We start from the raw sequence: 17053 nt of genomic DNA on the forward strand, positions 1-17053 counted from the left end.
AATCGCAACTATTATACATAAGAGATAGAAGACTGCAAATTGATTAGAGGACTTGCGATTGATTTGGATCAATCGCAACTCTTTGTAAGATAGGGCCCTGATGACACAGTCTAGGGGGGGGGGCACAATACATTTAAATTCATATTTACTGGACAAATGATCACATGATATTTAATTCACAGGTTTTTGACAACTCGGCGGCTCCCAAATGCAAGATGTTGCTTCACGTTGTTGCTCGTTTTACATACGTGAAAGTTAACGTGAAATAGAGAGAGAGAGAGATGGAGAGACGGAGAGAGAAAATGGAGAGAGAGAGAGAGAGAGGGGGAAAGAGAGAGAGAGAGAGAAGGGAAGTGAGAAAACCTGTAAAATAGAAATCGGGAGAGAAAAAAAAAGGCAGAGAGAGAGAGAGAGAGAGAGATAAAGGTAACATGCTTACTTGTAGTTGTAGTGGGATTTGATGTGGTCGAGTCCATTATAGAATTGGTTGTTGCTTCAGTGGATGCTGAAAACGAATTTAAGTTGAACGAAGACGTTTAAATATAGAACATAATAGAAAACATATAGATTTCAATTTCTATAGTGAACATTAGATTTAAGAGAGAATCAGATAAGCGCAACACGTATGATGTGCAAAAAAAAGGGGGAAAGAGAGAGACATAGAGAGACTGCAATATATTTGATATTCATCATCAGAAATGTTCTTTCTTGTAATTGGGTTAACCTTCGAATTTTCGAACTCTATTCGAGATAAACACATTATGCATCTTACGTGTGTCAAATGGTGCAGTGGACAAGTGGGCAGAGAGAACTTAAATATCATGAGACAAGAAGTTAAGAGACTGTCTAAAATAATAAAAGGTTATCCTGTCGATTGAAACAAGGTTCTGTGAAAGCCTGGTTACATTGCGCCATTTAAAACAATGAAGCACTAAAGCACGAGGCACAATTTAACTTTTAAAAGGATTTTATACTAAAGAAGCGCATGCATATGGACTGATCCACATTGGTTCCCAGGGCCGGCGATTTCTTTTCATGACCAGGGGGGGGGGGGGGGGGGACGAAATGCGAGGGACGAGGGAGCAGCGGCGTATAAATGAGCAGAAACGTTTGGGGGTGCAGAAAAAAAATCCGCATTAACCCCGCTCTTACATCTTACATGCGGGCCCCGCGGAACGTTTTTCAAAGTGGGGTGGGGGGGGGGGGGTTAAAGTATTTACGATCAGGTAGAGCAAGGCAAGTAGAACGTTAATTGACGTAGGGTCAAGGGGCGTAGCCTCATGAAGCTCAAGGTTTTTAGCCATTTGATAACGGTCAGATGAGCATCCAGGGGCCCGCCTTAGGGCCCATTGTAGGGTCCATTGTAGGCTCAGGGAAAAACCATGCCATTTCAACAACATTCGTAAATCACTGGTATCGAATCAGAAATAAACCACGTTTGAATTTTATTAGGCGGGCAACTACCCCCAAGCCCCCCCCCCCCATCATTACGCCAGTACGAGGGAGCATTGTGAACGAGAGGGGTGAAGGTGACGGAAGTGACTACCCCTTTACACGTGCCCCCCCCCCCCCCCCCGTCCCCCGGGATCACCGTCCTTGGTTCCTTAAGCCAAAACTTGGAACAAGTCTTTTTAAAGACCCTGGTGCTCATTCACTCATATGGAGTTTTTATTACCTATATATACTTCCCTTTTATTCAACTGTCGACGCAAACATGAGGTGGTTTCAGTTCAAGATACTGAATAGAATTATTTATATGAAAGATGCTTTGTTAAGATTTAAATTGGTTACAGATAACCTATGTACATTCTGTAATAACAGTAAAGAAACAATTAGACATAAATGTTGTTACTGTATTCATTCAAATGAAATATGGTCAAAACTTGAGTATTGGCTGTCCCGTATAATAATGTTTCTATTGGCCCGAATTCACAAAGGAGGTTTGTCGACAAACCTTGGTTTTCGTACGTCATAATATTATGACGCGTTTTACGCGTTTTTTACAAACAGGTTTGTAAAGAACAAAAGGAGGTTTGAGCTCAAACCGCGGCTGCCGTACGGCCTTTGAAGTATACTTGTCAAGGTAGTACAATGTTAAGTTGACCTATATAGTGGGCAATAAATTGCTCTACTAATAAAAGAAGATGAAGCAATATACAAAATTGAAACTGAGAGAATAATGATGCGAAGCTCTTATCAAAGTTCCCCATTGCATGAGGGGCGGATCAAGTTCTTTGGCAAAATTTACCATGACAATAATGATAAAGAAGGGAAATATTTACCAAAGGTGTTTACCCACATAATTACATATTTTGCTTACTATTTCAAGATCTGTAAAGATAACATAAACGCCATGGTAATGAAAAGAAAGAAGGGAAATGGAAGTATTTAGAAGAGAGAGGAAGAGAGAGGAAGAGAGAGAGAGAGAGACAGACAGACAGAGACAGACAGACAGACAGAGAGGGGGTGAGTGCATTGTAAGTTGCTTACCGAAATGTGTAGGTCTTGATGTGGTTGGAGGTGTCGTAGAAACAGTTTTCGGTGCTAAAGAAAAAAATAAAAATATTAACGATAAAAGCCTTTTTGAATGAAATCATTATGTGGGGGACTTGTCGCAATTCCGTACAAATTTTACGGGACAATTTATCACATTATATTCAATACTAGATTTTGACGCCTGGGCGGCTGCCGAAAGCCGGATAATGCTTGATGTTGTAGCATATTCTATATACTTGAAAGCAAAAGTAAAAGTAAAATAGAAAGACAGGGGGAGGGGGGGGGGGGAGAGAAAACTTGAAGAAAACAAATCATGATTCATAACGCCTAACCTTTGTTCCGCCTCGTTCAATTTTTCATTTACTATTGCATATTTCTACGTCTGAAAATGTTTCGACATTGACTCCTCTCTGATTCATAAAGGTCTCACTCCAATGATTTATGATATTTTAAATCAGGCTACCAGTTGGGCTGACATTATCATAAGTGTTAAGATCATCGCTATAAACCTAAAACTCACCAGCTAACTTGCAAACGAAATTTCGTTTAATACCCTTCAATGAGACGGGAAACGACGGCATGTACTCTGGCTCTGTAGGCATCAATTCACCATTTACAAGAATCGGCTTGCAATGATTATCCTCCGTGTGCAACACTTCATCGGCCATGTTTGTAGACCCCCGTGCGTGAGCTAAAACACATCAAAATATACAGTATTACAATAAGTCATTAAATACACTAAATGTGAAAAGTTGACTTGTAAGGGCCTACAGTACACAACAAACAAGATCCTTTGCTTCGCGAGGAATCGAATAAAAAATATAATTCTGATTTCTTTCGTTCAATAGATTTCGCCCTTGATATGTTGCGTTCAAGCGATTTTTTTAAAGCTAGAATCACAAACATGAATCACAAATCAAAACGCCGTTACAAAACACGGTTACTACGGGAGAGCGTTCAAGCGATTTTTCATCAACGCTGATTCTAGCTCATTTCGAGCCCATCACCTGCGCATCACACTGCGCAGTTTGACCCAGGAAGTATAGGTCAACTTCGGCGCGCGCTTTCTGGAATCGGAACATAAAAGAAGGTGATAGAAGGAAGAAACAAAGAATAACATGAGGAAAGATAGAAAGAGAAAGTTATAGAATGATTAAAACAAAGAATAAAATAAGAGAAAGTGATAGAATGATAAAAACAAAGAATAACATAAGAGAAGGTGATAAAAGGAAAAAGCAAAGAATAACATAAAAGAAGGTAAAAGAAGGAAGAAACAAAGAATAACATTAGGAAAGACAAAAAGAAAAATTGATAAAAAATAGATAATGGAAAGATAGTGGAGAAGATGAAAGATGAAAAAACAGAGAATAACCATTAGGAAAGACAGAAAGACAAATTGATAAGAAATAGATAATGGAAAGATAGAAGAGAAGATGAAAGATGAAAAAACAGAGAATAACATAAGGAATGGTAGGGAAAAAATGATAGAACGATGAAAACAAAGAATTACATAAAAAAAGGTATAATAGAAGGAAAAAAACAAAGAATGATAAAAAGAAAGAATAACATAAGAATAAAAGGAAGAAACAAAGAATTACCTACGGAAAGACAGAAAGAGGAAACGATAATGAATAGATTATGGAAAGATAATGGAGAAGATGAAAGATGGAAAAACAAAGAATATCATAATAAAAAACAGAGAGAGTAAATGTTATTAGGAAAACAAGGAATAACATGACGGAACAGGCCACGATAATGACGTCATGTTATCATGATTGAGATATCCGTTCGTTCAATCGAATTTTAGCGACCGTGATCTTGTAGAATGATACAAAACGCATCTTTTTCAGCGTTTCATGTTTGTCTTTTTATTAAGTAAGGGTGCGTTCAAGCGATTTTTCGAAGCTGCCCTCCAAGATAGCCTGCGGCATTTGAAATTAGTATTGAATCATTAGCCCAAACGGTATTGGCGTCTAACCCCAGTTTGTCCTTTAGCAGACAGGAATCATAATGAGATCCAAGATTGCGTCAAAATGACGGTATAATCCCTAAAATCCCCAAAAGAGAATTAATAATCATATAAGAAATGCCTTTCGTTAAAATGTGAGTTGATATTAAAAAATGTAATTAATAACTTTGGTTATCATTATGTTTCAAGATGGAATCCAAGATTTTCGCCATTGTAGCATTCAAGATGGTTTCCGTTTCCTAATAAAGTAAATGGTAGACGAAGGTCTGGGTCGTAGTGGCTGCTGTTCAATTTACCCGTCATCGATCTCATTAGGAAGTTTTCGCAATCTCAACGCGGACAGAGAATCTGTGGTTCGTGTGCAAGATCGAGAAGCTACTATATTTATTTATTTATTTATTTATTAGACATATTTATACAGGATAAAAAAGAAACAATCGAGTCAGCAAAGCTGTTTTTCATCGATGTCCTGTTAACATGATTAAACATTTCCGCTTCTAACCAATGGGATTCTATTCTTAACATCAAACAAAATACACAAAATGTTTTAAAATGCAAGAAAAACACAATATTAGAAATTCGTTTGAAAGAAGTTAATGAATGACCAATCTTATTTGTTGAGTGAAAAAATAAAATAGCAACAATAAAGACGGTTAGGAATCCCCATGGTTAGAATTAGATAACAAGTGCAAATACGAATACAATAATCCATATAAATATTATTCATGAGAAACCATCTTATATACAATATATAATAAATACATAAATATAAATATATTACATAAAATGAAATCGAAACAAACTGTGATCAATTATTATCATGATTATAGAGTACGGCGGGCCAGAACATGTAAAACTTAATTTTTTATTTCAGAAAAATGTGCGTTTATAATTATTTTTGAAAGAGGAAAGAGTATGATGATTTTGCATTTCATTTGAGAGAGAAATCCATGTTTTCGGGCCTGAATATCTAAACGATTGCTTGAATAATTCCGTATTTGGTTTTGGTAAGACCACATTGAGTGAGTCAGAATTGCGAGTGTTGAAACCATGTCTATCACAGAACATTTCAATTTCATTACATAGTCTTACTGGAGCATTACCATGTATACATCGAAACATAAGCATATTAATACAATAATCTCTCCTAGTTTCAAAAGTTTGCCATTTCAAATCTTTAAATAGTTTAGAGACGCTGATATCACGTGAACCATAATGTTTCGACACTATACGGGAAGCTCTTTTATGTATGCGACGAATATAATCACGGTATTTAAGTGAACAGTTTCCCCACACTGAGCATGCATAATCAATACATGGTTGAATGGTTGCTTTATATAAGTATTTAGCAGGGACGTGCTTAGCGTGTTACTTAATCTTCGTAATAAGAAAAGTTTATAAGCAAGGCTTTTACACACTTGTTTGACATGTTCATGCCAGGTCAAATGACAATCATATTAACACCTAGATATCTCGCCGAATTAACCTGTTTTAGTTTGGTGCCATTTAAATATACGTTTAGTTCATTTTGGTTGCAATTAGCTCTCGAGGATACAACCATAACATGAGTTTTATCAATATTAATCTTTAATCTATTATTATTATTATACCATTTCTCTAATTCGTTGATGCAAATCTGTAATTTAGACTCAGCTTCATTCACAGTTTTACCAGTAGTATAAATTGCTACATCATCTGCAAAAATACTACATGAGCCAGCATATACACTTTGAATATTGTCATTAATATAAAGAAGGAAAAAAGTGGGGCCAAGTACCCCACCCTGAGGAATTTCGATAGTCACCTGGTTGAGACAGTTTACCATTTACAGCTTGTTTTCTTCCACTTAAATAGCTTTTAAACCAGCGCAATTCTGTACCTTGTACACCATGGTATTGTAGTTTTAAAAGTAACAATTCGTGAGATATAGCATCAAAGCATTTAGATATATCAAAGAAACAGACATTAACAACTTCACGAGCATTTAATGCTTCAAACCAATCATCTATTACTCTGTGTAGGCACGTAACAGTGGAGTGATCTTTCAAGAATGCTGATTGTTCAAGTGTTATAAGATCATGCTGGAGTAAATACGAACTAAATTGCTTTAGAACCAGCTTCTCCTGAATTTTAGCTAAATGGGATACAACAGAAATTGGTCTATAGTTTGAAAAAAACACTCTTATCTCCTTTTCCCTTATAGATAGGGGTGACACGCGCATATTTCCAGTTGGTAAACACAAATCCATTCTTTAATAAGTAGTCGAAAATAGTAGTTAGTTTTTTTGATAAAAATGGCGCAGCAATATTTAGTAACTTGCTGTCAATATCTAATACATCTAAATTGCTTTTTGTTGGTAGTTTTCTTATAACAATTTCAAAACATCATCTTCCGAAATTTCAATAAATTTCAATTCACAAAGACACTTTGGATTTCTCCAACATAATGATTCTTAAAGAAAGGAGTTCGTGATATCCTGGCCTATATTAATGAAAAAATCATTCAGTTCATCAGAACTTAAGTCATTATGAGCATTATCTTCATATTTTGAATTACTAGTGGCTCGATGGAGTTCACTCCAAAGTTTCTTGGGGTCATTTTGAAATTTGATAGAAACCGTTTTATAATAATCAGTCTTTGCCTTTCGAACATCACTCAGTACAGTATTCCTTTGTTTACGGAATTCATTGAAGGAAACGTCACATTTAGCTTTACGTTTAAGATAATCTCTTTTGTTCATAGAGGCTACAATGTCTGGTGTTATCCATGGGTTATATTTATTCTTAACACGAGTACATTTAATGGATGCATGTTTGTTACAATTTTTTTTAAATGCATTCATCCAGGAAAACAAAATGTCATTAGATGGATATTCCGTTTGTAGGTTATAATCCTTCACAAGACTATCACAACAGCTAACATCGTACAGAAATTTCTCAAACTCAATTTTTTTTATATGATCTGAAACGGGCCATTTTGTGACCAGAATTATTTACTTTACAATTTACACACGTAAATATCATGTAATGATCACTTAAAGAAATCTGACCAACGCCACTAATAATATGCGAATCTGGCATTGTAGTGAGAATCAGGTCAATACAAGTTGAAGAAGATGCAGTTACACGTGTTGGTTTGTGGATAAGCTGATGCAAAGCAAAAAGATATTCTAAGGAGTGGATTGCTGTATCATTTCCACTGCTATAATCAACATTGAAATCACCAAGAATAATCAAATCCTTATTTTCCATTATGATACTCTCTAACATATTCGAGAAGGTGTCCGGGTATTCAGGGCCTGAGTTGGGCGGGCGGTACAAGCAACAAACGAGGATATTTATAATCTCGCATTTCAATTCTATAAGAACCATTTCAATATCATATTCAGTAATGGAAAGCTTCCCGATCAATCACATTTAATGATTTTTTAATATAAAGACAAACACCACCTCCTCTTTTGTTTATCCTATCTTTTCTTATAATATCATAGCCTTCCACTGAAACCATTTGATCTTTGATTTGATCGTGGAGCCAAGTTTCAGATATACATAAGATATCCAGATCAAGTGTTATGAGAATAAATTGTATTTCATCTATTTTAGGATATAGACTACATGCATTAAGATGAGCTAATTTCAGTCCAGTACAGCATTCAATTTGGGTTTTAATATCATGCAAAGATGATTGTAACTGTTCAGATCCTGAGAATATATAAGGTTGAGGAGTGTCACCGGATGAGTGTACTGGGGAGGCAAAGTCTTCTTTGCCGTTTTCTCAAAATTGTTGACGGTTACTGCAAAATGTAGCTTTATGTCCTTATCGAAAACAGGAATTGCACTTTAATTTAGTTTCATATCTACAACTTTTCTGTTTGTGATTCAGTTCACCGCAGTTGTAGCATCCGGTATAACTGTTCATGGTCATTGTTGGTCTAGTATTCATAGTTATAGATGGAATTAGTACAGTTCCATGTCCACCATCATGTTTAGATGTAGCCGTTACATCTGCATACAGATCATGCGCCGGGGATGATGTGCCGTGACTTAATTTATAAGGCGGGAAGCCGGGTCTCATGATCATGATCGAAGACTGAGAAACTCCATGTACGTCATCTGAGATCGCACAACCAATTAATCTTACACCTTCAGCATTAAGGTGGATGCCGTCACTTGCGAGATGCTTTTCAGGATCTATGGCGTCATGTTCAATGAATTTCCATCCGCCTCTAGCCGCTAGCTGGTCAAGTAACCAGTTTGCCTCTTACGTTTTCCATACAAGCTCTTTTTGGAAAGTTTTTCGGGGGATTATTGAACTCAGAGCGATCGTTAAGACAGTAGGGCATTTCACTAAGATCTGATCGGCAAGAGATTCAATCTGTGTCACTAACATGCTTGGGTCAGTGTTGACCAGGTTGTTTGTTCCGACGTGTAGAATAACTTCACTTGCAAGATATTTGTTTGTAAGAAAATGAGCATTTTCAAAAATATTTTCTACTCTAGCACCGAGTAAGGTCTTAGTATATTATATAGAAAACTCGTACATTCTCAGTTATAATAATAATAATAATAATGTAACTTATATCACGCCAAATCCACTCTGTGGAGTGCTCAAGGCGCGTGTAAACAGGAAAAACGATCAAGACTTGAAAAGGAATGTTTTGAGATGAGTTTTGAAAGAATCAGAAGATAAACAGTTTTTGATGTCTTCAGGAAGGCCATTCCATAATTTAGGACTAGAGTATGCAAATGATCTTTCCCCCCACGTTTTGGTAATTTTGGGGGTCACAAGAAAATTGGAAGTGGATGAGCGTAGTTGTAAGTGACATGGGTTAAGATGCCTCACTATTGAATCCCCAATCACAAGGGTGGTTTTAGTCACATTAGTGTCACTTCCCGATTTAGCATTAGTAGTATCTTCATTTCTACTATTCAATTTCTTGTAAGTCTGCTTTTGTCTGTTTCTGTAAGCGTCGATCTGCAAATCGACAACAGATTTGGCATGATTAATGTCACCTTGTGACGAAATGACAGGGGTCGGGGTAGGTGGGTCAGTTTGCAAGGGTTCCTCATCGGAGCAATTTGGATCTAATGGTTGTACTATAGCATCAGACTCTTCGACACAGTCGCTGTGTATGTCAGTGGATTTACCAGAGTGCAGCCCAACTAAAAGTTCATTGACCTTAAGTTGCATCATCTTTAAATCATTTGAGAGGTCATTCAACTTTTCATTCAAATCAGGATTTGTATACATACAAGAGGTTGCAGTTGGCTTTGTATGTGAGTCAGTGGAAGGGGGATCCTTCACACTCGAGTAAACAACAGGAGGATCCTTTGGGCGAGATGAGTAATCAGACAGGGAATCCGTTTGGCAGCTATTGTCAGTTGAGGCAGGATTTGCATACGAATCAACACATTGATTGCCAAGGGTAGTAGAGTAATCCGTTTGACAACCGTTGTCATGGAGAGTCGGCTCATGTAATTTAGCACTGTCAATGTCATGGCGGCAATTTTTTACTGCTAAAATACTATAATGACGGGCAATATCCGAGTTTAACTGAAGATATATGGATACCAATTCACATGTAAGATAATCCACCAGTTCATCATCAAGTACCGCAGTAGTGATATCATTTTTGAGTAAATGAGATAAGATGGTGTTTATACTAGAAATCGTTGCTTGTTTGGGCATTTTACATCTGAAATGATCAGAGCCAGGGAATCCATATTAGTCTTCAATTTGGAGATGGGCTTAGTTTTATCCGTTTTCCAGGAACACGTTTAATCTCACTTGCTAATGATCAGTAAAGATTAAATAACACTGCTCAAATGAATTACTAATTCAGGCAAGAATAGAAGGTAAAATAGGGTCACCAGTTCTGGCGATGATAAAAGCCAAAAACATCCATGCATATGGGACTATGATGAAAGTTGCTTGGCCCATACGCTCTCTAAATCGTCTAGAAGTAAAACAGGCAAAAAGATCATATCCACCACTAAAAATCCAACTAAAATCACAGTGAAGATGTTTCCACGGCAATAATAATCACCAATGTTGATAATCGTTGATATTAGTTGATAAAACTGATAAAAGAAATTCAAAAAGTCGCAGTGAGAAGTTTGTATATACCGGTACGACTAGAGTAGACTATGATTAGTAGTGACAGCGGGGTGACCGCTGAGGTATTGAAATCCAGAACGGGTTATGGCCAAATGTCTTAATAACGCCTACAAAATAATGTATCCCTTTAACGCTACAATTCACTTACAACTAACAGATATACCCTCATGGTAACATAAAAATGTAACTTACATCGTTTAAATTATTTAATAGTTTAAATTTGGCGGCTGTTTGTTACACTACATCGGTTTCATTTCTTCAGCTTTCCTGCCCACCATTCAGGGCACATATCAACTTGATCTTGTTTTTTTTTATATAGTTTTAAATCCGGAAAGTAATGTAAAAACACTAATATTACATCTGTTTGTTTATTTGTTTTTATTTCCGTATAAAATCATCACAACATACAAATACATACATAAATGAGATATACAGCGGATAGCCCATTTCAGGTGTATTAACAAAATACGCCTGTTCTTCCATGGGGTCCGGATAAAAAAGCTATTACATAAAATCAGATATTTTATACAATCATGGGGAAATTAGAATTATATAAATTCAATATAAACATTTCATTAAACAAAACATAAACGATATAACTAAACACGTATAATATATTTTCGAGTCTAATATATTCAATTTACATTTAGAATTCATATTCAGTGGATTTTATAAGGGATACAGAACCGCACGAACCCTGAACAAATAAGTAAAAGGAAAGAGAGGTAAACAGATTATTGAGCACATTTCTAAGATACTGTAAAAAAAAAAAAGTTGTCAGATTGGATTTGAAATTTTGAATCGTACAAGCACTACGGGCATTAGCTGGTAATTTGTTGTACAATGAAGCTCCTCTGTAATAAAATGTTCTTTTACAATTATTGGTTCTTGGTCTAGGGAGACTTAGATTACCTATGAAACGGAAAAGGTACCTGTCTTCTTTGATTAGTATGGGACGTTTGATATATTCAGGAATAAGATTATTAAAAATTTTGTACATCATAATATATATATGTTCTTCTTGGCGGACACTTAGTAATTTCCAATTTAAGACTTCATGGATATGACTAAGTGGAAATATGAGAGTATGGATTGATTTTCAATATCATTCTTCCTGCTCTGTTCTGAAGTTTTTGCAACATAGTATATATTTTTTTTGAGGGGGCAGACTGCCAGATTATATCGGTGTAATCAAAATGGGGAAGAATAGTTGAGGAATAAACAATTTTTTAAATAGATTCATTTACAGAATGTCTAAGTCTACCAAGAAAACCTATCATTTTACCAATTTTAGAGCACATTATTTTGTTCAATATGAAAATTCCACTTAAGCTATTTATCAATAAAAATTCCAAGGTATTTTCCTGTTTCTACATTTTTAATATACGTATTTTGAATTCTTAAATCTAAAACATCGTGCCTTGCTAGCATTTGTCTTGTTCCAAAAGACATGCATACAGTTTTAGCACAATTTATTTTCAACTTATTTCTATTCATCCATGTACTCACTTTGGTAAGTTCGGAATTCAAAGTTGTCTCAACAACTTTTGCATCTTTATCAGAGAAATATAAAACAGTATCATCTGCATAAAAATGAAAATCACATTTGTCAAATACAGAAGCTAAGTCATTAATAAATAATACATGGAGAATTAGCCCAATCAAACTCCCCTGGGGCACCCCGTTGTTAATAGAATATTCATCCGAAAATGTATTATTTAAAACAGTAGTGAATATTTTTTTTTCGACAAATAACTTGAAAACCAGTCCAAAGATTACCAACTATACCGAGCCGAGCTAGCTTAGATAAAAGTAGCTCGTGATTGACCATGTCAAAGGCTTTATGTAAATCGATGAATACCGCCCCGGTGTAATGTCCCTTATTCGTGGCTTGGAGCCAGTCGTCAGTTACTTTCAACAATGCCGTTGTGGTTGAGTGCTTAGCTCTAAATCCTGATTGCTCAAGTACTAACATTTTGTTTATGCTATGGTCACATTACCCAAAAGAAGCCTGCCCGGCGGCCGAGCGGCGAGTTTTTAACCAATTCTGCCCGGCGGCTGCCCGGCCAGCGAGCGGCGGCCGCCCAGGCACCGCTCGTTTTAAGGGCATCGCTCGGTCGCCGCTGAAGTTTTAGCGCGGAGTTAAAATTTGGTCGGCGCCTTCTCACTTTTCACTCGCCGCCCAAAATACGCTCGGTGCCTGGGCGGTCGCCGCCCGGGCACCGACCTAATCGCTGGGCGATGCCCGAATTCCAGCAGCGACCGAGCAGGCTACTGATCGGTCGGTCGCTGCTCTGATTTGTGACCATAGCTTAACTTGAATGAACTTAAGTAGCTGAATAAGGACGATTTTTCGAGGATTTTAGAAATACAAGGAAGAAGAGAAATTGGTCTACAGTTATCAGGATTTGATTTGTTCCCTCTTTTTGTAGAGGGATTACCTTAGCTATCTTCCATGTTGTTGGCACTTTTCCATCTAGAATCGACATTCGTTTACACAAGTTTTCAAGATAAATGTGGATATACCATCAACACCAAAAGATTTCTTGTTTTTTAACTTCAGAACTTCCTTTAAAACATCATCTTCATTTACTGTATGTAAAATTAACAAATTATCAGGATTAGAAGTATTAACATAATAGTTTGCATGCTGTTCGGACAAATCATTGATTAAGTCGTCATACGCTACATTTGCAAAATGAAAATTGAATTTATTAGCAGCAGTCCGGGTGTCATTAGAATGAATGGGATGGTTGATGAAGAGCTGTCATTTGTAGTAAGTGATTTTAAAACCTTCCAAGATTGAGTTCTGTTTTGACATTCATATAATTTGTCAGTAAAATGTTTCTTTTTAAGTTTTCGATTTTCTAATGTTACTTTATTCCTCAAACGTCTATATTCGATCCAAATATTTTTCTCCTACTCTATTTTTCATTAAAAAAATTTGATTCATTTAACCAGGGGGATTGTTGATTTCTAATTCTTTTAGTTTTACAAGGCATAAATTTATCTATCACATTTATCAAAAGTTCTTTCCATTTGTTTGCTGCTTCATCAATGTCTTCATATACTTTAATTTCACCCCAAGGCTGCTTTTTCACATCGGACTTAAAAGCTTCCACATCTACATTAGTACACTTTCTAACATTAACGTATTTTTCATTCATATCATTATTATTACAATTGGATTTCCATACAATGAACTAATTGAATGATCACTTAAGCCGCTGTGAATAACCCCCCCCCCCCAAGACTTAATTTTATCAATGGAATTAGTTACTATATGGTCTATTAAGGATGAGGAACTATTTACAATTCTAGTGGATTCAGAGGTATTTACCTGGTTCATGGAGTATATGCTATTAATTTGATTATAATTCTTAGTTTGCCAATTTAAAGTTTGTTTTAAGATATCACAGTTTGTATCACCCATCATTATCAGATGACAGTTAAATCCAGATACAAAAGAAATAAGTTCATCATAATAATTAAAACTTCATTTTTTGAATTAGGAGGTCTGTACCAGTTAATAAAGATAATAGGTTTTGTATTCTTTAGTCGAATAATAATAATAGGTATGGCCTCAAGGTGGGAAAGAGAATCGTGCTCCAAAACTGAATAAATAAGACTTTCATGTATATAAATAGCAACTCCACCTCCAGATCTATTTCTGTCCTTTCTGACAATGAAATAATGAGGTATTTCAATTTCAGAACTTCTGATGCTACCATCCAGTCTAGTTTCATTGAATGCAAAAATGTGAATTTGGTTTTTCATAACAATAGATCGCAATTCATCAATATTCTTAAGTAAACTGGCAATATTAAGATGAACAAATTTCAGACCCTTAATAGATAATTCTGAATATTTCTTGAAGCTAATATCATGATTTTTCTGGGTGACCTCTGAATTATCCTCATGAGAATTTGATACAATTATTGTAATAGATTCAGGTACATTAGTAGATTCATCATAAAATGGCAATACTTTCATGATACATTTCGGGCACCGCCATTCCAAAAACAACAACAACAACAATATACATATATATATATATATATATATATATATATATATATATATATATATATATATAAATATGTTTGCACACACAGGTGGAGACAATCCGAAACTGGAGCGAAACAGTACTTAATCACATATCCATACATGTATGTTATAACAGAGAATGATTATTATTTAACTTTACAGGTTCACTTTACATAACTGCATTTCATTAAGTGGCAAAACATAAAGATAAAGAACCAGAAGTACCAGAGTGGACCATGAATACTCCTAGAATCCAGGGTCATATAATACAAAAGAGCAACATGACAAAAGAGTCTACTCATTATATAATAGAGTATGAGAGAGTTATACGAAGAAGAGAACAACTATTACAATCTAAGTCTATGCAGTCAGTGTCAATGACCAAGAGTGGAACATCACTCAAAAGTAATTAAGTAACAAGCATACTATTATTCCTTTAAGTATCTAGTACCATGGGAGGGATACCTCATGGGAGGGATACCTCATGGGAGGGATACCTAGTGATTTATATCCAATGTAAATGTTTTGGCAGCCACTTTGAACGGTACAATGGCAGCCATCTTGGAGACATTGTTCTATTAAAAACCACACTTATACTTGATGGTAATTTTTCGTGCATCTGATTCTTATTTCTACCCTTAAAAATGTACCTTTACACTTGAAAACTCTATTGTAAATAATAAACCGAATCCGATTATGTTACGATATCAGCTACAAGTTTGGACGCCATCACGAATTTCCGGGTTTTCTGGTGGCAATTGCACATTTTAAACAGTCTAAATGGATTTGTAGACCCTTAAAGCCCCTCTGCACTGGTTTGGCATGGAAGGATTAGACCTCCCTGCAAGGTAACTGGCAGGTGGTTATCTCATCAAATTAATTATCTCTCAATTATTAACATAAGAAAAAGGGCATCATGGGGGATCAACGGATACCGCTTAAGCATTGTTGGCTGTATAGAGGACGCATGTAGCTATACGTAGTGCAGTGGGGCTTTAAACCTAGGTATAGTTATCAAAATTACATCTCTAAAATGGATATGTCACGATTTATGGCTAATTTCAGTTTTCGTCGGCCATCTCGGATTACAAAAAGGATGCTATCTTTGGAATCGTTTTGAGTATAAAACTACTCTAAACCTTTATGATAATTCAAAGCACAATAGTGAATATCCTGACATCTTAAACATACATTTAATCAGATTCAGATTCAGATTTGGTCGAAAGCTAATACCAGTAAAACACACTAAAAGGGAATACAAAAAAAAAGAAAAAGTAAAAGTAAAAATAAAAGTAAGATAAATATAATAACAGAGAGAGAGAGAGAGAGAAAGGGGAGAGAGCAAGAGAGAAATAGAGAGCGAGAGAAATTACCAAAAGTAACTCACTTCTGGTCATTTTTAGGAGAATGGCGGCCATTTCAAACGCTACCGGAATCGGTTGAAAAATATTTTGTCGCAATCTTTTTGGGGTTGACGTATTTTTTTATTAATTTAAATGAATCAATTAAAATATGAAAAATTAAATCCATTCTAATTCTCACCAATGAGGGATGAAGTGCAGAGAAGTAGGAACATGCCTCTCAGGGTAACAGCGGATGTATATCTCTGCATCTATTGTATAGTCACAAAGAAACAAAATCAACGGATTCAGCACAGTAAAAGTAATACCACTTTTTCACTCTTACGAAAAAACGATGTAGAAAAATGAAGATGAAGCCCTGAAACTATTCGATTGGCTTACAGATAAGGATGGGGATAACGAAATAAATTTGATAAAGAACGTTAAGCGAATGCTTTTAATGTTTTAAATAACCAAACATGCCATATTTGGTCATTAATGTTATGTAGACATAACAAACTTAAAACTTCTAAGAAATAAGAAATGTTGATTCCCCACCGTCCTTAACAAAAAAGACATTCATTTCTTGTGAGCTTTATCCAATACAATTGATTATCATCATCGAATCATTTGATAAAAACAAATTTGAACCTTGACCAGTCTTACCTTAATAGAAATTGTACTCTGCTCGTATCTTGAAACTCGTGGAAGGGTGCTTAATTGCACACAAATAATAGATGGAAAATGCTGAAGTGCACTAAAATTTGGCAGCTGGTTGAAATCGATTTCTGTTTGAGATGTTATAGAGCGGGTATGTTCCTGCTGAAGGAGCATCGCAGACAATGGCTGGCTCGATTCCTGTGTATAGATGTTGTATATCATCGGACCAATCACAGAGCTGCCCACTTTCACGTGTACCTCGATTTGGCGATATACATATACATACAAATTATAAAGGATCTATCTACGAATGATTACGAGGCGACGGACCTAGGATTTCCGAGAAGGGAGGGGGGGGGGGCAACCAACGTTTGCGCAAAGCGCGCTGCTATAGCGCGTTAGCGCAAGCCTTTCTAGATGGGG

The 17053-nt window shown here is 35.9% G+C and overlaps 1 protein-coding gene across 1 annotated transcript in view; it reads right to left on the reverse strand.

Annotated features, from left to right (window-relative positions):
• The window catches only part of LOC105442099 (cell wall protein DAN4-like), a 22431-nt gene extending 5645 nt beyond the window's left edge, over window positions 1-16786 (reverse strand). The window contains exons 1-5 of the mRNA XM_030984907.1: window positions 16637-16786; window positions 16173-16242; window positions 3017-3187; window positions 2491-2544; window positions 440-505 (exon numbers count right to left, since the gene is read on the reverse strand). Coding sequence (XP_030840767.1) covers window positions 440-505; window positions 2491-2544; window positions 3017-3187; window positions 16173-16242 — 361 coding nt within the window. The 5' untranslated portion in view covers window positions 16637-16786. The remainder of the gene's footprint in view (window positions 1-439; window positions 506-2490; window positions 2545-3016; window positions 3188-16172; window positions 16243-16636) is intronic.
• Window positions 16787-17053: the final 267 nt, after the last annotated feature.

This window comes from Strongylocentrotus purpuratus, unplaced genomic scaffold (genome assembly GCF_000002235.5).
Source record: "Strongylocentrotus purpuratus isolate Spur 01 unplaced genomic scaffold, Spur_5.0 spur5_scaffold_14, whole genome shotgun sequence".
Classification (NCBI taxonomy): Eukaryota; Metazoa; Echinodermata; class Echinoidea; order Camarodonta; family Strongylocentrotidae; genus Strongylocentrotus; species Strongylocentrotus purpuratus.